A 24,160-nucleotide genomic window follows, 5' to 3' on the forward strand; every position below is an offset into this window, starting at 1 on the left:
CAGGAGGTTCATGAGCCGCCGCCAGAACCTGGAAACAAATTGGCGGCCACGATCCGAAATAACCCTTAAAGGTAATCCATGCAGTCTGAAAACGTGATCAACAAACAGTTTGGCTGTCTCTTCTGCCGAGACTGCCCTGGCACACGGTATAAAGTGACACATTTTGGACATAAGGTCCACCACCACCAACACTGCAGTCTTACCCCTGGACGAAGGCAGATCTGTGATGAAGTCCATGGACACCACTTCCCACGGCCTGTGTGGTGTGGCTAAGGGCTCCAGCAACCCTGGTGGCGCTGCTCTGACCACCTTCGCCCGCTGGCAGGTGGTACAGCCCCTTACATAGTCTCGAACATCTTCCCGCACCCCTGGCCACCAGAAGTGTCTCATGACTAGGTGAGCGGTTTTGTCCCTTCCAAAATGCCCCGCTGTAGGGTTGTCGTGCATCTGCTTGAGGACCGTACGTCGAAGCTGGGTGGTGGGTAGGTACAGCGCACCCTTGTAGAAAAGCAGCCCTCTGCGTTCTGCAAAGTCTTTTGCCTGCTCCCTCCCCCCTCTCAGTTCTCTGAAGATGCGGTTGGCAAATTCATCCGCTGCCGTCAGTGCTGTGAGTTCTGCCTCGCTCACCACAGCTGCTCCGCAGGACCATGCCGACGGGGGGAAAATGTGCCTTGGGGCTGGTGGCGCCTCCTCCTCCATGTACTCTGGCTTGCGGGAGAGGGCATCCGCCCGGACATTCTGCTCCCCCGGGATGTAGTGGATGGAGAAGTTGAAGTTCGAGAAGAACTCTGCCCACCGTATCTGCCGCTGGTTGAGCACCCTGGCAGTTCTCCAGAACTCCAGGTTCTTGTGGTCTGTGCACACCTGGATGGGGTGCTTCGCGCCCACCAGGAAGTGTCGCCAGTGCTGGAACGCAGCGTAGATCGCAAGAAGTTCCCTATCAAACACTGTGTAGTTGCGTTCAGGCTGTGTCAGCTTCCTGGAGAAGAAGGCACAGGGTCTCCACTCCCTGTTGGCGTCCAGTTGCAACAAAATTGCGCCCACAGCTTTTTCAGAAGCATCTGTCTCAATGCGTAGGGGCGCGTCCTGCACCACATGGAACAGGTTTTGGTCTGAGGCGAACACTCTCTTGAGGCTTTCGAACGCTGCTTGCGCCTCTGGTGTCCACTTGAACTTCTGCTTGCCTCTCAGGCAGTCCGTGATGGGAGCCGTAACGCGAGAGAAGTTCTTGATGAACTTCCTGTAGAAGTTAGCGAAGCCTAGTAGGCGTTGGGCATCTTTGCGCGTCCTGGGGCTGTGCCAGTCCAGGATGGCCTGCACCTTGTCCTTGTCCATCGCCAGCCCCTTGTCTGACAGCTTGTAGCCCAGGAAGTCCACCTCTTTGGTGTGAAACTTGCACTTCTCCAGCTTCACATACAGGTGGTTCTCCTTCAGGCGTTGCAACACCTCTCTGACATCTTTCACATGCTGCACTGGGTCATTCGAGTAGATAAGGATGTCATCTAGGAAGACCAAGCATTTCCTGAAGAGGAGGGACCCCAGGACGTGGTGCATGAAGGCCTGGAAGCATGCTGAGCCCCCTTGCAAACCGAAGGGCATCACCAGATATTCAAAAGAGCCCAGAGGCGTGAACATCGTGGTTTTCCATTCATCTCCTTCCCGGATCCTGATCAAGTTGTACGCCCCCCTTAGGTCCAGCTTGGTGAAAATCTTGCCCCTGCGTGCCGCTGTCAGGAGATCATCCACTCTGGGCATGGGGAAAGCCACGGGCTCTGTCACCGAATTCAGCCGTCTAAAGTCCACCACAAGACGGCGCTGTTGCGTGTCTTTCTTGTCCACCCAGAAGACCGGGCTGCCCCCTGCTGCCTTGCTTTCTCTGATGAACCCCCGCTTGAGGTTCTTGTCGATGAAAGCGCGCAGATCCTCCAGCTCCTGGTCTGACATGGCGTACAGCTTGGCTGGGGGTATCGTCGCCCCTGGCACCAGGTTGATCTGGCAGTCAAAAGGCCTGTGCGGGGGTAGGTGGTCGGACTCCGCTTCGCTGAAGACCTCCTGCAGGTCCCAGTACTGCTTGGGTATTGCCTCACCCCCTTTGATATGCATGGTGGCCACCGTGGCTATCGGAGGCCCCTCCCCTGGTTGGTACTGCATGCAATGTTCCAGACAAAAGTCTGACCCAAACGTGATGCACCTCTGGTGCCAACTGATGGAGGGGTCGTGGCGCGCCAGCCAGCTCATGCCCAAGACGATGGGGGGGTCTGAGATGGTGGTGACGTTGAACGCCAGTGTCTCTGAGTGCCTTCCCACCGTCATTCTCATGGGGGGGGTTTGATGTGTGATGGCCCCTCCCAGCAGCTCCCTGCCGTCAATGGTTGCTACGTGCAGAGGAAAATCCAACTGCAAAAGCTGGATTTGGTGCTCTTCTGCAAAGCTTCTCGAGAAGAAGTTGGCGGACGCCCCACTGTCAATTAAGGCGAGGACCGTCAGGGGATAGCCATTTGGGAGCGTTAGCGTCACTTCTAGAACCACTCCTGCTCTGGGAGGGGTGGGCTGGCTCTGCACCTCTCTGTGCGGGTGGGCGGGCTGGGGCTGTTGTCTGCTGACTGTGCCTGGCTGCTGCCCCTTGTCTCCTGCAGCCAGGCTTTCCCGTTTCCCTGCTGTGGTGCTGCGTCAGTGGGGGAGGGCACCACCGTTCCCGCCTTTCCTTGCCACTCCCTGCGATGTGGGCAGTCTCTGACGAGATGCTGGGGTGAGTTGCAGAGAAAGCAATTCCCGCCCCTTCCCTCCTTGCGTCTTGGCGCCGCTGGGGTTTGAAAAGCCCGCGCGCGCGCGCTATCAATCTGCATGGGCTCCTGGTCCTGGCTGGCTCCAGGCGTGGCCTGAAAGGGTTGTTGAGGGAGTGGCTTCTCCTGCGACCGTGGGAACCAAGCCCGCTTTGCGCGCGTCGCTTGCTTGTCGTTCCACCGGGATTCCTGCCTCACCCCCACCGCCAGAGCTGCTTTGCTCAGCTGATCCATAGTACTGGGCTTTGGACCTCTCGAGAGTTCATCCTTCACCTCCTCGCTCAAACCCAAGTAAAACGCAGCTTGCATGGGAGGCGAATCCAAAACCCACCCCAGTCTGTGCACCAGCATGGTGAATTTCGCCCAATATGCGCGAACTGTCATATTTCCTTGGCGTAAATTATGCAGTTCCTCCTTAGTCTGGTCCAAATGACTATCGGACGAATACATCGTCCTCAAACCTTCTAGAAATTGTTGGACATTTTTCATGCAAGGATTCTTGGTTGCGATTAATGGTCTTAGCCACTCCCTGGCTGCTCCGGTGAGATGTTCCACAATAAACGCTACTCTGTGCTCATCATCGGGGAACTCATTCTGGTGCAGCTCAAGAGCATACACGATCTCAGTCTCAAAGCCCTGAAACTCCTTCGGGTCTCCATTGAACTTGCTTACAAGGGTCCCTGCTCTCCTTCCTGGCAGCACTTGGACTTGGGGAGCCCCTCCCGCCTTGTTTTTCTCTGCATCCAGCTTGTTTTGGAGGTCTACCGCCACCGCCCTTAAATGCTGCTCTTTTTCCTGGAGCTCTCTCACCTGTTCCGCAAGTTGTAGCCGGTCGTCCTGGACCTTCTTAGTCTCCTCTTTAGCTGCCTTCACTTCTCCCTGCGCCTGCAGCGACAGCTGTTGCAGTTCTAGCTGGGCTTGCTCAGCGATCTGCCGCCACTTCTCCGCCTCGGACACGCTCATCCCGGCAACTCCGAAGTAGCCCAAAAATGATTAGGAGGTTGCTGTCACAGTGGCCGGAGTGGACTACTTCAGAGTAACGACGCTACGCAGCTCTGCATTTTATTCTTTTATTGGTGCTGCGTATTTACAGTGCTCAAGTCATTGCTATTTACACGGAGCGATGTTGTCAGTCGGTTTCAGAACCTCCTAATGGCTTTTGGCGCGTCTTTCTCCAACACAAAAGCTTTGGCAGACCCATCCTCTTGCCCCTCCTCTTCCTGCGTAATTCTGGAGTTGGAGGGATGGGTCTTCCCCCCTTGCTTGCCCCTTCCTGTCCCACCTGGGACCCTGGCTCCTCTACCTTGCCTGAGCCTCGGACACGACTTCCTGCTTCCCCACTGGAATCGGAACTCTCCCTGCTTTCCCCTTTGCTCGGGGACGGGCTTGAACTCAGGAGGGGAGGGACTTCGCGATATCCCCTGTCCCTCACATAATGGCTATGTGATGATATGTTTTACAGTGTGTGTGTGTGTGTGTGTGTGTGTGTACACATGCACACACACAAGGACCTCTGCTGATTGTGGGAAGCAACAAATAGCTTTTACTTTAATAAAACTAATCACTCTGTTTCATTTGTGGGTTTGATATTAAAAGCAGTGCTTCAGTGAGAAACAGCTGAATGTTTGTGTGTGCACGTGCTGTTTTGTTCGCTCTGCACAGAAGATCCCCCAAATCTGGCATAAATATTTTATATCAGTCACACTCATCTTTCTACACATATGTAATTTGGTTTGTAAGCAAACACTGAGTATGTAATACAATTTTTTAAAATAAAAAACCTAGGTAGACCCAACTACCTGACGTTGCATTTCACCAAGGCCACCTTCCAACCTTGAAAATATTAGATGGTTAAGAATAGGTAAAAACTTGGGGATTTCTGATTCAGGCCCATTTTTGTTATTAAGAGATAGCTTGTGTCAGCTTTTAAGGCCCAACAAGACATTATACTGCAAGCAATATAACAGGTTCGCAACAATGTGTGCTTTTATTCAAGTGACAAAAGGCTGTGAATGTGATTGGTGAAGTGACCAGGAGGTGAGGGGAATGTTTAATGCTTTTCTCTAAATCAAAGTCACTTTCCAGAGGTGGCTTTTCCACACACAGCTGTTTTAAAAGATGGCATTTGTCACAAGACAACAAACATCTAATTAATTTATAAAAACTATGATTTTAGCTCTTATATAAAACAATCTAACCTTGTCAATTCTCTTCTCCATGAACTTCAATAGCACCTGAATTGCATCCATATTCATGCCATTGTATTTGATATCTGTGTCCTCGGGATCCTCTTGTGTCGATGGACTGATAAGGACATCCAGACAAGAAACTGGAACGTTGCTTAAAAGGTTGATTGCATTGCTGAAACAGATTTTAAAAACATTCTTATTCATGACACCATTTTCTTCATACCGTGCCAGCAAATATCACATCTGAATGCCAAGCATTTGTGTTGAAGAACCTGTATGTAATACTAGCATAACAGCAGATTATAATGCTGTACTGGTATAACACATAGTACACCCCATTCTAAGATTTCATCTTAGATTCCAAAGAATTTCCCGGGATTTAGTAGACTTTGGGGAGATTATCAAATAAAGGAAAAGGTAAATTCCAAAGTTTAAATAAGAACAAGTTTTCAGGTATACGTCGATGGAATGGAAGCACAAAGTGCAGAATGAGGTACAGAATTCATCTTCCTAAGATTCTTAGCATTTTTAAGCAGCAGCAAGTTCTTAGCCTTATTAAAATTTGCTTATTAGATTTATATGCTACACTTCCTCTCAAAGGAGCCCGAGTGGCAAACGCCCCCAAAATAAAACGTCTACAAATAATTCCAATACAGATGCAGACTAGGAAAGACCTCTACTTTAAAGGCTTGTTTGAAAAGACCAAAAGCTACTCCCTGTTGTGAGAGCTTCCCATGAATGGGCACACACAAAAAACCTCTGTTGTGTTTTTTCACACACACTGCAGTCTTTGGCCATGTAATGAACACATGTGATGTCACATGTAGTCTGGGGTTTGGCCCATTTGAAACATATGTTCTGTGAGTATGTTTTGCCTTCTCACTGTGCCACATATATGGCCTGGATTGCATTGTGGTCTGTGCAGGGGCCCAACAGCATACACAGATACCGTAGTACTACTTGTAGCGGTTCCTATTTATCTACTTGCATTTTGACGTGCTTTCGAACTGCTAGGTTGGCAGGAGCTGGGACCGAGCAACGGGAGCTCACCCCGTCACAGGGATTCGAACCACCGACCTTCTGATCAGCAAGCCCTAGGCTCAGTGGTTTAACCACAGCGCCACCTGTTAATCCTATGTTATTATGACAGCAATAGCTTGGAGGCAAAGGAAGTAGCTGCTTTGGTAAACAGCAGCATGGAGATCGTTAGCAGGCTTCAGTTCCCTAGATAAGAGATGCTTCTTGAAATGCACTGGGAATAGCAATTTATACCATTTATACCATTTTGTCTGTTCTGGGTTTGGTTTTTTGCAAAAAGAAAAGAAGAAGTTCCTTTACAATGCTTATTCAGCACTGGCAGTTGTGTTTTATATTGCATTTTGATAGGTGGTTTTGTCTTGTTGGTGTATAATTTGCATTCCTTTTCCTTTTGTATATAAACTTTATGACCCCGCACTTTATGGTTTCTATGTATTAAGCAAATTAAAAGTTCCCATGCTGTCAAAATAATGTTCTAGAATAGCAAGATTCAACCTAGAGAAGGGTTTTAGGAGAAAATTGTGTTGTTATTCTAATACACACCACTAGATATCATGTAGTGGGAACTGCAATTTAGGCTTATCTAGTCCTCATTTGTATTCATTTTGTGGTTTATTTCCACTCCGGGAAGTTGTTAGCTTGAAAAGCACTGCAAAAGGCTTTCTTAAGCAATTTTGATAAGCTTTGTTTTTGAAAACCTACATTCACCAACCTGCCCCCCCACCCCCAAACTACCTGTGTTGCTAGCTAATCTTAAAATCAGGGGTAGGCAACCTAAGTCCCTGGGGCCAGATGTGGCCCAATCCCCTTCTCAATCCGGCCCGTGGACAGTCCGGGAATCAGTTTGTTTTTACATGAGTAGAATGTGTCCTTTTATTTAAAATGCATCTCTGGGTTATTTGTGGGGCCTGCCTGGTGCTTTTACATGAGTAGAATGTGTGCTTTTATTTAAAATGCATCTCTGGGTTATTTGTGGACATAGGAATTCGTCCATTCCCCCCCCCCCAAATATAGTCCAGCCCACCACACGGCTGAAAAAGGTTGCTGACCCCTGCTTAAGATCATACTTCATACTGATTTCCAGTGTATCTAAGTCAGCAAATGGCTTCAGTCACTAATTCTTGTCTCTTATCTCACTTTGTGCAAACATTTTACTTAGAAGTAGTTATCAGAAGTTCTTTTTTGAACAACATCCTTCACCATCTCTGTGGCCACAGTACTGTATAGCTCATTCTCCTTTTTTACTTTCTGGAAGTAGCATCAAGAGAAAGTGAGATGCAGAACACAAGATGAGAGGCTGGGTTTTGCTGCAGCTACCTCACATTTTGCAAGGTAACTTGCTTTCAGTAAAACTGAATTGGCAAGAAACAGCAAAATTGAATTGGGGGGGGGGACTGGCAGCTTGGATAGTTTCCACAGAAGGCCCCTTTTTTACTGGTTTCTTAATAAGAATGGTGTTCCCAAACACCTACGAAATTAATTTTCTGGATCACTGTGCTCGAGCTATTCTTTTCAATAACCAAAGCTTGGCTTTCTGATCTTTGTCACTCCGCCTGACAGTTTTATTTGTGGCCAAGAAGTGTATGAAATTCTCCAGCTACCAGGAAGTCAGTGACTGTGCACAGATCTGCACAATGGTGTTTGCATTCTTCCTCCAGGGGGTAGAAATGCTGCTATATTATCCCCCCTCTCAGCTTTTTAGAGATCATTAATCACTTGGACATGACATCCACCTACTCACGCTCTCAGCCCCCTCCTGATATGCAAATGTAAAAGCAAACAACTGTTTAGCACCACTGAAAGCCTTGATTAAAATCTTGTTAGTTGGCAAACATGCCATTTACTTTAATGTGTACAATAATTTAAAGAGTGCCTTCAAATATTTTAAGTGACATGATGGATAGCACCACTATAACATATATAAGCTTCTCATATGCATCCTGTTAGAAACAGGGAGGAATAAAAAATATTCTACAATTTAAAGGCAACCAATTTACATAAGTGTTTTTAGAAGTCATTTGTCCCTTATTTTCCCCCCTTAAAATGATTTCTAAATGTAAATGTAATTTAAACATATATATATCCAAGTTTCCAAAAATATATATTCAGGTTTCCATTCAAGGTGTCTTAAAACTAAATCCATGTCCATCTAACAAGCGCACAGAATTAGAACTTGCTTTTCAATGTAAAGAAATGAATAAAGCAAACTGTATATTCCTGTGTATAAGACTACTTTTTAATCCAGAAAAATCTTCTCAAAAGTCAGGGGTCGTCTTATACGCCGGGTCGTATTTCTTATACGGCAAGTGTATCCCAAACTCTATATTTTAACTGGAAAAGTTGGGGGTCGTCTTATATGCCCAGTCGTCTTATACGCCGGAATATATGGTATATGTCTAAGAAGTTCTCCAGGGTCTCAGGTAGACTTCTCCATCCCCTGCTACTTTTAAAGGTTAAGCATTCAACCTATGATAAAATGGCATGAATTGTTCTCCTTTTTGCAAATGTTGATTTTTCAGGTTAGGCCAATAAAATAGAATGGCTATTTGTTTTCTATGTAATGCACGCACACTGTTCTGAAATAAACATCAGTTTTCGCATATAGAAAATTCTACTTCAAGCGGTTCTTTAGTTTCTTACATGGGTATAAATTTTTTATTTCACAATTGCACTCATAAGCAGTTGAGGACTGCATAATCAAGGGTTTGGATTGTGTTACTGGACAGTGAAAATGTTCTGGGTTGTATCTGAGTAAATCATTGTGTATGTCAGGCGTAGGCAACCTAAGGCCTGATGTGGCCCTATCGCCTTCTCAATCCGGCCCGTGGACGGTCCGGAAATCAGCGTGTTTTTACATGAGTAGAATGTGTGCTTTTATTTAAAATGCATCTAAAAAATTAAATTGTTACAACCACCAATAAATTTCTTTGGTAAAACCAACCCTTCTCCTTGGCGACTTTGATACACCTTCTGTTAAGAGACCTAAATCTTCCATGCAAAGAGAGTGAAGCAGTTCTGTGCTCTCTCACCCCTCTGCCCACATTAACATTTTTGCTCGTGCACAGGACTATACCACAAACAAGCCTCCATCCATCTTTTATAATTTATGGGGTTGACAAGGCCGATCATTTGCATGCTAACCACAATGAGTCAAAGTTTGCAACCCTCCATGGTTGCAAAGAAACCCACCGCAAAATATTTGTAGGTTTTTAGATTGCTTCCCCACCTTATAGGCCTTCAAAGGAATACATAGAAAGCAAAATAAAAATACTAAAGTACAAACCATTTTTGTGCTCAAAGCAGTTTACTAAAATAAGCAGTCTGTAATAAAGCCATAGTAACTTTTTATGGTTATGTACGCCAATACTAACAATTAACAGATCATTCAAAAATACATCAGAAGCAAGCATAAAACTTCAGTTCAGACAGTTGCTCTTGAACAAAAATGTGGAGTAAGTACTACTTATACTTCCTAAATAAAAAAGGCAGGTGTGTCATCTCATCAGAACTAGGCTCAATGTTATTTCTGCCATGAAATTTTCAAAGAGCATCCCCTCACCAATCTCATGGAAACACCTGGTAGGGCATGTAGTTGTCTAGGTCTTCTACAGTCATGAGCCTTCCTGACAGCTTGAGCTTAGCAAGCACGAAGCACAGTGATTTTGACCAAAAAGAAAGAGAGCATTGGCAAAAAGAACATTGCCTCTTCCAGGATATATTAACAGGTCCACATGTTTTAGGATGATATAGAACAGGGACGTAACAGAACAAGCAGAGAAACACCTGACCTTTTTAGCCAAAGAAGGTCCAAATGAAGAAATGTCAAGTCATGTGAGAGCCAAATATAAATCTTAAAACGGCTACACACTACTACTACAGCACCAACCACTGGATAGTACCAAACAAGAGAGAATCCTAAAGTGTTATCCCATGGCCTGTTCAGATGTTACTCTCCGTCCTCATCTTCAAGCAAGATGAACCTTGAGGTTGTGTTCATTCTCTGTTCCCCATTCACTGTCAGCAGGTGTGTAGGGGTGTGTGCGTGTTTGTTTGTTTGTTTGTGTGTGTTAGATATCCAGGTCAAGAGAGACCAAGTGTTCAAATGATGGTTTGGGCATCACCCTCTATATGCACAGGAACAAGGAGCAAAGATGAAGTGCATGAGTTTGAGGACTGTCCCTGAACTCACTACATAGGGGAAGAGCAAAGTAATGCCTGAACAGGTCTTAAGATAGATATGAGCAGGTAAGGGAACAGCACAAAACAAAAACATATTAGCCCTATTCAGGTGTACATAAATGGGGCTTAATGAACACGTGAGAAGGAAAGAGTGCACAAGTTTGTTAGCTCTGCTCCATCATTCCTATCTCCATGTGTTGAATGGCAACTTTTTGCAGAAGGGAAGCCTCCCTACTGCTGACAGTTGCCCTTGAACATGCAGAGGGAGAACAGTTAAGCGCATTCATGCATGCTCTATGCTCCTCATGTGTTCATTTAAGCGACATTAAGAATGCCCGAATAGGGCTATTGAGAACGAGGAATGGAATTGTTAACTACAGAGTGCAGGGTAGAAAGGCTAGGTTATGATGAGCCAGGAAAGACTGCAGAACTGGGTTTGGAGTCAGAAATAATGGAGCAGGGTTGATCACAGAGCGCTACTAACATGGGTAGTGTGGCTGCAGCTGTTAAATGCCTAACATAAGGGATCAGGCAGAGCTAGGCGTTGGCAAGACAAAGAAACTCACCTTTGGCAGGCTTTGCTTCAGGGTATGTTCTTAATGCCAAGGCCAACCCACAAATGTTTTGAGATATTGGCAGGGAAGAAGGGAAACAAGTGAGCAATTAATTAGGTTCTAGGTATCTCAATGGTACCTGCTGGAATATAGATATATATTCAGATATATCAGCTGCTGGAAACCATGGGGTTGGGAATTGGGGGGGGTGCTCTTGTGCTCGAATCCTGCTTGTGGGTTTCCTACAGTCATCTGGTTGGTCACTTAGAGAACAGAATGTTGGACTAGGTGGGCCACTGGCCTGGCCTAGCAGGCTCTTATGTTCTTATTTATAGCAGATTCTGACTTTTACTTGAATTACCATACATACATATACAGCAGGCATAGGCTACCTTGGCTCTCCAGGACAACTCCCATGATCCCTAGCTAACAGAGCCAGTGGTCAGGGATCATGGGAGTTGTAGTTCCAAAACATCTGGAGAGCCAAGGTTGCCTATGCCTGATATACAGGCTCAGAGCATGAGGACCAAAGTATTAAGGGGCATGCTTGTGTGCCCATTAGGGTGATGACTTTTTTACAACCTCATTTCCCTGTATCATAATTGGATGAGCTTTCATTAAAGAAAGCAGCTGGGTCTGCTGGCTGAGTTTTGAGGTCCCAAAAAGGGGCTTTTACCTTGTGCAGGTGTGACATTTGTATACCCTATATTGCTAAGAACACTCCCCATTGTGGAATGTGGTGTTGTGTCCAAATTTGATACGAAATATATATAGAATTGTTAATACAATTTTATGAAATGGTAAAACGGCATACAAAAATTTTTTAAATGGTTTGTGCGTAACCTTTTTAAATATTTCAATGGAATATACCTCATTTTAGTCATCAATAGGCAAAAGTTCATCCATTTGTGCTACAGAAAATATTTTTTGAGAAAAAAATGAAAAAGTCATCACCCTAGTGCCCATACACAAATGACTTGACTATGCTGGCTATGGTTGTTGACCCCCGAACCAGAATTCTTACCAGACTGTGCTTTAAGCAGCAGCCTGACCCCCCTCCCTGCAAACCTATCTATCCTTAAGGCCAATTCACTCAGGTGAGCCCTTCCAACATTTTGTCAAGGCTGCAGAATCATAGAATTGGAAAGGACGCAATGATCATCTAATCCAGCCCCCTGCAATGCAGGAATCTCAACTAAAGTATCCATGACAGATGGTTATCTAGCCTCTACTTAAAAACCTCTAATGAAGGAGAGTGCACCATTGGAAGCCATGTGCTGGTCCGGTGTACAAAGGAAATCTGCAATGGCAGGTACAGGGCCACACAACACAGTCTTATATTTCCAGAGTTTTTGAATCAAAATTTAATCTTCCATTTAATATGTAGAACAGAGGAAAAAGTTTTCAAATATCCTCCAACACAACATTGTATCTTAAGATCCACACTTTTACTTAGATTCACCACTGTGAGTGCTTCAGGAAGGATGGAAATTAATCCTGCCTTAGACAATAAGTATCCAGTGCCAAGAAAAAAAACAAATCATCAACTTTTCTGGGCTTTCAGTATACAGTACATCCTTGCTCCAGCAGAGGTAATCCACTTCACTTCACACATGTACACACTTGTTAGGTAAGTCGTTTCATCGGTAACAGGTCCAAGTGCTAAGCAAACTACTGCCATCGAACAGTATTACATGTGAGGCAACTGGCAAAAGTCTTATTCCAATAATTCCACACCAACCCTAATGTTTTACTTATTCAAAGAAAAAGAAAAGGATTTTACAAGTATTTGATTTCACTTTAAAAAACAACCCAAAGGTTAACAGAGTGCTGCAAGCAAACATGTATTAGATCAAGCAGACAAGCACTTACCGCAAGGATGGGGAACTTACGGCCTTCCAGATTTTGCTAGATACCTGTGCCACAATGACCAATGGCCAATAGGGCCACCGGTTCCCTAACCCTGACCTAGCCAAACAACAAGCATTTATCCCTAAAATAAATGGACCTGCAATTTCACTAACCTGTGCAACTCTTCAGTTTTGTCTTCAGTAGGACCCAGAGTTAATAAGCAGTGACGCAGAATGGCAGTCATGTAACGAAATTCATGAGAATCGTTCTGTGGACATACAAATTATGAAGAGAACCATATTTAATTATCAAGGCTGCAAATGGGGACTTCTAAGAGTCCTAATTAGAACAGGGATTAAAATAAAAGGGCTGGCACGGTACAAAACCCTTATGGGTGTGTGAACTTTGTTTCTTATGTTCATGTGTTTTCTCAGTCTTCGAAATAAGTAATAGAAGGCTTTTATTATTATTCATACAAAATCATGCCATTCTTGCCAGGTATTATTTCTCCACAACTGAATTGGCTCTTCTTGACAGTTCTTCAAATCTGGTGTTAAAACAAACAATTCCCCCACCACAGCAACACTGCCTTCTTACATACATAGTAGGATCCACCGTTCAGTCTTGCCCTTCCCCATAGCTTCCATGTTCTTTTCCTTACTAAGGGTCAAAACAAGATGGGGCAGAACATGCAAGAAGCAATACTGTGCCCATGGGAAGAAACAGGACGTTACTTTCATTCACTAGAATTACTGTATGTAGTGGAAATGTGAAAAATAGGCACTGAACTACTAGCTTCATTATTCTTTTCTCCCATCAGTACAGTACAACAATACTCTCCTTTGAAACTCTTGCCCAAATTTTGAAAATTACTACAAAAAAAGGGGGGGGGGAAACAAAGCCAATTCAAATTTTCTCCCTTAAAGATTTCATCTTTCCATCCTGAATTATATCTGCAACACCTTGCAATTCTTTACCATCTGTAGTTAGTGTACCACTTACTTCTAGATTAATAGAAATGTAAGACAAGGTTTCTTTCATATTAATGAGCCATGCTGAATGCCTTTTGGAAATGTCCACTTACAATTACAACTTGACAGTAAAAGGTTACATGCCGTGTGTGTGTTTTCACACTCTCAAACAGGAGTAGTACTTCTCTTCAGCACTGTTTGCAGGCCAGCACATTGGAGATTAAGTTACTCCTGTTTCTTCTGGTGTGTCCACACCTCCCAAGAAGAAGTACTTTTCTGCTTGGTGGTGGCGGGGCCTTTCTAGTCAGCCAAACTGCATCCAAACAATAGATCAAGTAATATGGACAGAATACGGTAGTCTCTGCCATATAATGAGGGCACCATTAATGCAACACTTAGCTAAATCATAAGTCCTATTGTCCTGGACACTTGAGCTTGGACTCCAGAAACTGGAAAATTCAATTTCAGATAAACAGATGACTCTGCTTTTGACATTTATGCTGCATCCTGCATTGCATTTGGGATGCTACTCCCAATCAACTGTTGCAATGACAAGGATGTAAAATTGTAGTCTCAGCTGCAATCCTCTGGCAGAGAAATAACCCTGGGCAGGATATGTCAAACTCAAATCTTACCTCACTGTGTACATTCCAGCTGTCAAGAGTTACATTAAAGAGAGCTTTCAGTGCTTCAACGGCACAATCTGTCTCTTGCAGTGACAAAGGTGACATTTCTTGGTCTTCAGCTGTGATGTATTTATCTGTCCATCTTATGCTAAATGCACTTTCCAAGGCCTGAGTCAACAGTGGCAATCCCTGGAGATCATAACGCAACTGTGACCTGATATCTGTGTGCAGAAGGGAGAGGAGGAAGAGGAGACGCAAATCAAAGCATTTAATGTCTTCGACAAATTGTTGATCCTTGCATTTTTTCAGGAGATTGCAAAGCATAGCTGCCAGGTTCAGTTCCAGACTGAGTTTCTGTGCGGCCGGACTATTAAAAACAATGTTGCAAAGGCATTTTAAAGCTTCCACTATGACAGGGAAATCTGTCACATCTTCCAAAGAATCCTCCATAGTGTCCAGCTTTGCCAGCTTCATCAAGATCTGCATATTTTTCTTTGTTGTTACAGGAACCAATACTTTTTTGTCTCTTGAGAGTATGCGGAGAGCCTCCAGGCAAATGACTTTACAGGATGTTTTTATATCTTTGTCCAGTAAAAGCAATATTCCTTCACATAGTTGCTGAACATACAGGAGAAAAGGAATGAGATTTTACCATTCTGCCCTGCAATGTAACACGCCCATAACCCATCCCCACCTCTGATTTGTCATAGAGTATCAATGCTATTAAAAATATTTTAGCTTCAGCTTATTGTTTGCTGCGTGGCTCACAGTTTGTGAAATTATTTCAGAGGAAGGCTGCACCAATCAGAACTAGATTATGTCTGATTTGGTCAACAAATGGATACAAATAAGAGTAGTACAACTTGGCTTTTCACTAGCATATCAATTGCTGGCTCTGATCTAAAGCACCAGAATACAGGAACATCTTCAGTTGTGCCACAGAAAGAACAGGATGCTTCTGGATAGGAGGATATAATCACAGGAACTCAGTTTTTAAAGTAAAAAGCAAGTTGCACCCATGCATATAGTTGTAGGCACTTTGGATTACAGTAACTACTCTACTACTACTACTGATGCATCCTTTAACTTAGGTTGAAAAAACCACACAAAATATTTTATTTATAACAAAATTTATATACCACCAGATTATAAAGTGGTTATCAAATCAAGTATTCTATTTTAAAATTACCATTTTTAGACTGCCTCTTAGGGTACTGCTCTCACAAAATTGCAACTATATGGCACAAACCTACAGCATTTATGTACAAATCATGGCCAAGTTCAAGGGCTAACGACCATATTAAAGCTCTACAAAGCTGTATAGTGGCTTATGTCATTTTCAAGTAACAGTGCCAGGTTGCTAACAAATGCAAGCATAGTGTGTACTCTGTACAACAAAGATAATTTCTGAGACATGAGGAAATTCTCTCTTCAACATTTATCACCTACGCAGCTGAACTTTCTATTATTTGCTCGGTGCACTAACTCAGACACTGATTTGTGTTAGGTTCGTAAATGCTTAATAAGACATTAGAAATAAAGCAACAAGTATCACTCTAAAATGAGCGAGTACTATGTCAGCCAGAGAGCATTCTGCTATCAACTCCAAATCCATTACCGTAAACAGATCAGATAAAGGCATGCAGGAATGCAGAACCCCCATGGGGTTGTCCAAATGCAGTTTCCCCACATATACCAAAGTAAAATACTTCATTTAGCCATTCTGGAATTGCAAAGATCTTACGGAACCTTGCAGCCATTTTGTTTTCATTGATGTAGAGACAATACAAAAAGGACTGTTTTGTGGAAGCATGACCATTCTACATGGCGGGGTTTTGTTTTGCTTTAGAAACACTTAGGAAGCACAAAGAGCAGGGAAGCAAAACAAAAAATACCCTACCAAATTGCCCAACCAGAAAAAAGTGTCACGTACCACACTGCACGGGGCCACTGGCAGCCCATAGTATTTTAGTCTCCTTGGAGATTATTTACTAAAGTACATGATGTTCCTAGCCTCCCGAACAAATAATAATTGGCATCATGTCATGCTTCCTTCTCCTGGCCTGGCCTTAAGATTTTGTAGTCCATTATGTCTTTTGACCCAGGGTCTTCTCAATTTTAAATTCTCAGTTGATTTTAATTAAGCCCTCCCTAGGGGGCCCATGAGATAGGCATGTTCTTAATTTATTGAATTCAATTGAGTTCTGCAGCTTTTCATTGGTCAGAATGACTATAATCAAGTCAATGAGAACTCTGGGAATAAAGTAGTCCATAAATAAACTGGAATCTCTCTACCGTAGTTACTCTATAATTCTCTCACCACTCTTGTATGGGCTAATAGCATTCCTACTGTTGCCTATGCAGGATAAAGAGGCTAGTTAAAATCTGACCTGAAAGTAGCCCCTGAGAATAGCAAGCACTATTCAAGTAAAACCCAAGTTGGCCTGGGAGGGTGGGGAAGGGAGGTAAAACATCCTATTATGCCAAAAACAGACCAGCAAGTTGTTGTGCCATGCAAACTGTGGCTTGCAATTGTCCATAACAAACATCACCTAATATATCTGACAAAGTGAAAGTTTATACCATGAAACACGCATGAGGATTCTAGATATTTCTGGAATTGCCCAGCTACACACATATGGATAGCAGATGCTGCCAAAGCAGGTGTGCAGATGGTATCCAACATGGTGACCTCCAATTCCCATCAACCACAGACAACATGGCAAATGACCAGGGATGGTGGGAAACTGTGATCTAAAATAACAGTCAACACCCAGCTAACACTGGCCTAAGATATCTTAAAGAGAGAGAGAGAGAGAGAGAAAGAGAAATTCATTAATCTACCATGACAAGCAAGAAAGGTGGATTTTGTTGACCCCAGGTGCCACTGAAACCACGGCACCTTAATTTAAGCTGCATGCTAGTGATTTAGAATCTAATAATAGTGTCCACTGTCAAATATTTTTGCATGCTGTGATCCTGGTGTGGCTAAATTTGTGGGGGGGGGGGAGTATTGAGAGCATGAGAATGGAACAAGACACGGTAAGAGGGCAAGTCACATCATGTGGAGCCCTACACAGAAATTTTTTTCCTACTATCTATGGCAGGGGTCCCCAGACTTACCGGGCTTCGGGCCGGTGCCCGCCGCGCCGACCGCACGGCGGGCCGGAGAGCAGAGGAGTGCGCGCGCAGCGGGCCGGAGGACGGGGGAGTGCGCGCCCGTGCGCATGCGCACACGGTCGGGGAAAAAATCGCCGAAAATCGCTTGTGCGCATGCGTATGGGCCTCCCCCGACCCGGAAGTGCATCGGAAATGACCTCTTCTGGGTCGGGAGAGGCCCATACGCATGCGCACAAAGGATTTTCGGCGATTTTTTGCCGATTTTGAAGATCGCCGCCGTGCCGCGCGTCGTAAGAGCGGGCGGCGGGGGTCGTCGCAGGCCAGATTGGGAGGCTAATTGGGCCGCATCCGGCCCGGGGGCCGTAGTCTGGGGGACCTCTGATCTATGGTTAGCAAAACACAATTTGGGGTTGGGGAAAAATATTTACACTTTTTTCTTATCTGCATTGTTTAGGGGTTCTTTTGTCAGCATAGTATGATAATGGTAAGGACAACAAGGACAAAAGTCTGAGTCATGGAGAAAATCAATTATGCTGAATAACTTAGTGACTAGAACAGCTAGCAATTAAGGATTTAAAAGAACAGAATTTGAGCCACCCCTATTAAGTTGCAGATTAAGTTCATTTAGTGAGTCAGTGAATTATACGCCTTGCATCCATATTGTTCCAGACTGCCAGCATTCTCAGGGAGCCATAAGTCATCTCTTTACACTCAGTTCCTGTTTTTAGCGCTTATTTTCCCTATTACTTTCATTTCCCCACCTTAAGGCAAAATCAATCAGGCCTCGACAATCAGAGTTCACCTATATTTTAAGAATCTAATATGTACTTATTACAGTTAGAAGACAGCTTGTAATATGTGGGGGTTTTTAAAGCATGTTCTCCAGAAAAACCCCTGATTGCATGGCAACTAATGACTCATTTACTGGGGCAAGGTGGGGGGGGGGGAGAGAGAGAGAGAGAGAGAAGGAAGAAGAGCAGACTCTGAGGAACAACAAAAAGGTCTCTAATGCATTAGGCAGTAATTATACATACACTAGCAATGCCAAAAAGGCTCCTCCTATCAACCAGAAGTACTAGTGCTTATGTGAAATTTGCAAATGAATATTATTCACTAATTCACGTGCATCTTCCACTGACTTTAGGTATACTATGGTGTCTCTCCATGTGACCCATAATCTAGATGTGCTGAAATAGAGATAAAAAACCAGTTGCCCTCCAGAAGCACCCATCATCCCTGACAAGTGCCCATGTTGGGAGTTCTAGACCAGCAACATCTGGGGAAACCCAGCCAGATGGGCAGGGTATATAATAATGATGATGATGATGATGATGTGAAAATCTGGAGGACCACAGATTTTCACATCCCTGCCCTAAAGAGAGACTATGGTGAACAGGCAACCCAAGGCACAATTTTAAAAATCCTTGGCAGTCACAGAGTGGATACGGACATCTCTATTTATGAACTAGCAAATTACCATTGTAACAAATTTTAAAGCTACTTGTCTATATCATTATGTTAAACTTCACCACAAATCAGGTGAAAAGGCAGTGTCACTATCATGACCCATGAAGCCTTTTTTCCCAAACGAAGTGTACTGTCACAAACACAACTCATCATCTCTTAAATCCAAATAGTTGTGCGAATACATCTTCTAAAGTAAAATAAAATAAAATGATCAATTCACATTAACTACAGAGGTATGCATTGGGACAACTGATATGAAATGTTAATTCTTTAAAGATGTGGCAACTATGTCTCTTCCTATTTTAAGAGGGAAAAGATTTTATCTTCTTGCCCATTTCCCCACAGCTTTCAACTGTTATATTGTTGATCAGAAGGAAGAAATTTACTACTGCTGCAAGCAGAGTATATAAAACATGATAATATAGTTATCTGTATAATTTTACATGTATAGTCCTTCTATACATATTAATGCTTATTTTCTGGATTCATTGCAATTTGGAAAGTGTGACTTTTAAAAAGCCCAAAATTACTAATGCCCAACAATGAATATTGTTCTGAATTTCAGAAACTTTGTGTTTACAAATTATGATACCAAAAAAAAAGGTGAAACCTATATATACACACACACAAAAAGGGGGGGGGGCTGTTTCCACACTGACATCTTTTGGCTCAGGTTAAGCTTGTGGTCTACTAAGATCCCTAGATCCTTTTCACATGTACTGTACTACTGGCAATACAAGTGTTCCCCACCCTATATGTGCAGCTGGTTTTTCCTGCCTACATTTGCACCTATTGAAATTCATTTTTTTTAAAGTTTTGACCAAGTTCTCCAATCTGTTAAGCTCATGTTGAGACCAGATTCTGTCTTCAGCAGCATTGGCTACCTCTCCTAGCTTGGTGTCATCTGCAAATTTGATGAGCATTCCCTCAATACCTTCATCCAACTCATTTATAAAGATGTTGAACAACAACAGGCCCAGGCCCAAGTTTGATTTTAAGTTATTAACTTCAACAAACCTCAAATATACACGACAGAAACAACCCTAAGTATAATGATCGCCAACAAATCCTGGCATTGGTATAACAGACACAAAGCAGGGAAAGAAAAAGCAGACTACCTATAGTCCATAAGAACGCTATAAATCAGTGTACCATGAAGAAACACCTCCGCACGCCTGTTTCTGTGTTTCTTACCTTTCTTTTCTCTTCATCTGATACTTCAAACTTGAAGGTGGACCTATTCTGAAAAAAACAAAAAAACAAAAATCCATTCTTAAAAATGTTTTAATAGTCCTCATACAAGCTTTCTGATTTTGCCAGAAAATGCTTTATCATCCCCTCAGAGGCTAACCTTAGGATGTCAACAGTGCAACCCTAAGCACATTTACTCAGAAGTTAGTTCCAACGAGCTCAGTGGAGCTTTCTCCCTAGTATATGCGTTTAGGTTTGCACTCTAATAGTATTATTATCAGATACTCAATTTATTAGCAAAGTGATGCTTGCCAAGACTATAGGTATACCACTTGCTAAGATGGCCTTTAATCACATTACACAGATCCAGCTATTATCTTTAAAGCCCTAAATGGCTTAGGACAGGGGCACCAGTTAATTCCTCTTCTCTCAGGCTTTTGGCTAATTAAACAATCTATGTATGACCTTTTAAACTGTGTGGGAGGAATTTTTTAATATATTTTAATATTGTAAACCCCCACCTCCTCTGTGATCCTTGGATGAAAGGTGGCACTGAAATTTATTAAAGAAAGAAGAGAAAAAGAAAAAGTCCCTGGGAAATGTTCTGGAAAATTTATGAGAGACTGTTTGCGTGTCCTGCTCAGTTCCCGTTTGCACTGGCTCAGCTTCTCCCACGTTGAAATCATTATGCCACACCCCTTCAGCAGCTGTTTTTTTGTGATGTATATCCCACCCCACCCTCCCAAAATTCCAAATGTGCCCCCTGGTATAAAAAGATTGGAGACCCCTGACTTAGAGGGATATTTTAAGAATCACTTCCTCCTATCCTGCTTGCTCCCCAAGATCAGAAGGAGAGGCCCTTTAGTGCCCTGCTCAGGATGAATGCACAGCTGGACTACGAGAGGGCCTTCTTGGTGGCTGCACCAAAATCATGGAACGCCTTGCCCTGAGTGAGAAGCACAGTTGGTCCCAATCCACCTCACTTGTTTTTGACAGTTAGGGCAGGACATAAATATTTTAATCCAAAAATAAAAATAAAAAGAGCAACAACCTCAGTGCGAAATAGTTGATAATTGGCAATAAGCCACAGTAGTTAAATCAAAACTAAAACTAGATATGCCTACTAAAATATTCCACAGTAAAAGTGTTGATTCATCAATATCTTTTAAATGTAGTGCATAAGGAGCCTGACAATTTGACCTCCATATAAACATGTAAAACTACTAAACATGTATCTAGATCTCCTGGTATGGGCTGCAGCCTGAAATCTGAACCCATATATAAGACACTTTGAATATAATACACACCTATCAAGAAATAAATATTTCAAACAGTCTGCTTTAGATCAGACATTTTAATTACCTTTGCAATACACTTGAAAGCAATGTAGATCAGTGTAACAGTGTTGCTATAGCTGGCACTCCGGTAACTAAGCAACCAGCTTGGTGGGCCAACTGAAGCTTCAAAGGTAACCTTGCTTAGAGCATTCAACTCAAAGCAGCATGGATGCTTAATGGATCAATCCACAGCACAAGGGGGGAGGGGCGGGAAACAGCTGCCTAATCTAGCTAACAGGAAATACTACCTGTTATCTGAAGAAGTGTGCATGCACACAAAAGCTCATACCAATGACAAACGTAGTTGGTCTCTAAGGTGCTACTGGAAGGAATTTTTAAATTTTGTTTCGACTACGGCAGACCAACATGGCTACGTAACTGTAACAGGAAATACTACATAATAATAATAATCTAACTAACAGGAAACACTACAAATTGGGGGGAGGGAGCTTCTAGTAGCCACAACACTGTAGGAAGATAGCCATTATTCTAAGGTACATTGGGTGTTTTTTTTAAAGCATTCCTTGTTTCCAAACCTCCTCATGCTACAATACATGCCCTTTAGTCTACCCTGAGATGTGCATAGCTATGGCCACACATATTTGCTTCAACACACTCTTTGAACTTGTTGCAGATCTTTGAATTATTATACAGCCATTTAAGAAAGGGAAGAGACTATTATACAAAAAAAGAGAAAAGAAATAATAACAACATCTATTAGGAAGGTGTGCATTCTGTTGGGGTCAAGATCAGATCTGAAGATGATTGGAAAACATAAAAAGAACCTATTTACGGTAAATAAATATAACTGCAAGCTGCTGATGGTGGTGACAGGGGAAGGAGGGCAAGTATACGGTAATTAGGATTACCTACAATACGAAATGCAGATTAGACAAATAATGCTTCCCACAGGGAAAGAAATGCTAAGACTGCACCAAGCTGCAGATGATAATAATAATAATAATAAATCCTTCCAGTAGCACCTTAGAGACCAGCTAAGTTTGTCATACCGGTAGGTATGAGCTTTCGTGTGCATGCACACTTCTTCAGATACAGTGTGCATGCACACGAAAGCTCATACCTATGATAAACTTAGTTGGTCTCTAAGGTGCTACTGGAATGATTTTTTGTTTGTTTGTTTCGACTATGTCAGACCAACACGACTACCTACCTGTAACAAATAACAATACAGTACTGTATATTATTTATACTCTGCCCATCTGGCTGGGTTTCCCTGGCCACTCTGGGCGGCTTCCAGCAAAATATTAAGATACTGGGGTAAATGCTACAATAATTAATCTGGGTTGATCAGACTGCATAGATTTGGCAAAGATCTGCTCACAGCCACGAAGAGGGCACCGAGGAGGACCCGATTCTGCTGGGAAGCGAGCGCCAAATGCAGCCTAAATGCGCTTCAGAGCGCCCCATGGCCAGAGAAGAGCTGTTACGGGGAAGGCTCCGAATCCCTTCGGAGACCCAAGAGCTGGGCCTCTGCCAGTAGCAGCCCACCGGGAAGGAGCAGCAGCGGGAGGGAGAGGGTCCCGCCCCTCCCTCCGCATTCCAACGGACCACCCGGCACGACGCCGTTTCTAGGGGCCCCCGGAGGGCCTCCCGGCGAGAGAAGGGTGGGCGTTCTACTGAGGGGCCATGAGCAAGGAAAGGCGCTCCGAGGCGGGGCGAGCCCAGCCGGCTGCCTCGTCGTTACCTGCTCATTGAAGTGGCTCAGGTCCCGCTCGGCCCCGCCGCCGCCGCCGCGCCCACCGACCGCCGCCAGTGCCGCTTCCAACGCCATCCCTGAAGCAGGGCGCGGCCAGGCAGCCCCTCCCGCCTCTGCTGCTCCGCTGCCGCCTCCCCCTCCTCCTCCTCCCCTGCCGGCGCGCGGCAGCTTCAACTGCAACAGCCTCCGTGGCCGCCTCCCCTGACCCTTCTACCTTTCACCTCAGATTACGCCACGCGCGGAGGGAGAAGCAGCAGCAGCAGCAAGCCCCGCCCCGCTCTCCCATTGGCTGGCAGGAGGCCGAGTGGGCGGGCGGCCCACTCGCTATTGGCTGGATTCTGTTTACCTCTGGGAGCGCTTCGCCGAGGCGGCTCTTTAGAGAAGACTACATTTCCCGAGGATCTTTGCAAACCCTCCTAGGAGGGCCCTCCGGCGGATCGCTGTGCATGGTGGGGCTCCTTGCCTAGCTACAGATTAGGGCGCGGTCATCTTTGACAAAAGAACGACCGTTCTAAAGGATGCTCGTCTGGTTGACTGACGTTGTTGCTCTCGGGTTGACAGACCAGTTTAAACTCTACTGAGGAACAGTGCAGTTCTGTATGTTTCTTCAGAAGAAAGCGGGGAAACCCTCATTGATTTCAATATAACCTACACACTGGCAAGTGTGTGTCAGATTGCAGGCTACTACATAAGAAGTGTTTTGCAGAGGGCAGTGCCTCAGCCTAGTTGCACACCTTTGCACCCATATTGCACCTTCCTAGCCGCTTTCAGTGAGATTTGGACTGGCCTGATCATAAGTACCCAAGAGTCTGCTCGATCAGGCCAATGGCCCATCTTGTCCAGCAGCCTGCTCTCACAGTGGCCAACCAGATGCCTATAGGAAACCAGCAAGCAGGTTCCCAGCACAAGAGCGGACTTCCCTTACATGGTTTCCAGCAACTGATATATGGAAACATTGCTGCCTCCAGCTGCAGAGGTAGAGCACAGCCATCAAAGTGACATTTGCCCTTAACTACAATAATACGGTACCTCAGTAAATTTAATTTTTAGCATAACCCCTCATACCAATATTTTTTTAAAAAAGCAAACATAAAAGAGCCTACTGGCTAATGTGTGAGTTTACAATTTACAGCTTGA

General features: G+C 44.2%; 1 protein-coding gene across 1 annotated transcript in view; it reads right to left on the bottom strand.

The window, feature by feature from the left end:
• Positions 1-23,130, bottom strand: part of RIC8B (RIC8 guanine nucleotide exchange factor B) — a 33,210-nt gene extending 10,080 nt beyond the window's left edge. The window contains exons 1-5 of the mRNA XM_035127740.2: positions 23,012-23,130; positions 19,973-20,020; positions 14,201-14,809; positions 12,768-12,862; positions 4,982-5,144 (exon numbers count right to left, since the gene is read on the bottom strand). Of these exons, the coding sequence (XP_034983631.1) occupies positions 4,982-5,144; positions 12,768-12,862; positions 14,201-14,809; positions 19,973-20,020; positions 23,012-23,098 (1,002 nt within the window). The 5' untranslated portion in view covers positions 23,099-23,130. The remainder of the gene's footprint in view (positions 1-4,981; positions 5,145-12,767; positions 12,863-14,200; positions 14,810-19,972; positions 20,021-23,011) is intronic.
• Positions 23,131-24,160: the final 1,030 nt, after the last annotated feature.

The sequence above is a fragment of the Zootoca vivipara genome, chromosome 10 (assembly GCF_963506605.1).
Source record: "Zootoca vivipara chromosome 10, rZooViv1.1, whole genome shotgun sequence".
Taxonomy (NCBI): Eukaryota; Metazoa; Chordata; class Lepidosauria; order Squamata; family Lacertidae; genus Zootoca; species Zootoca vivipara.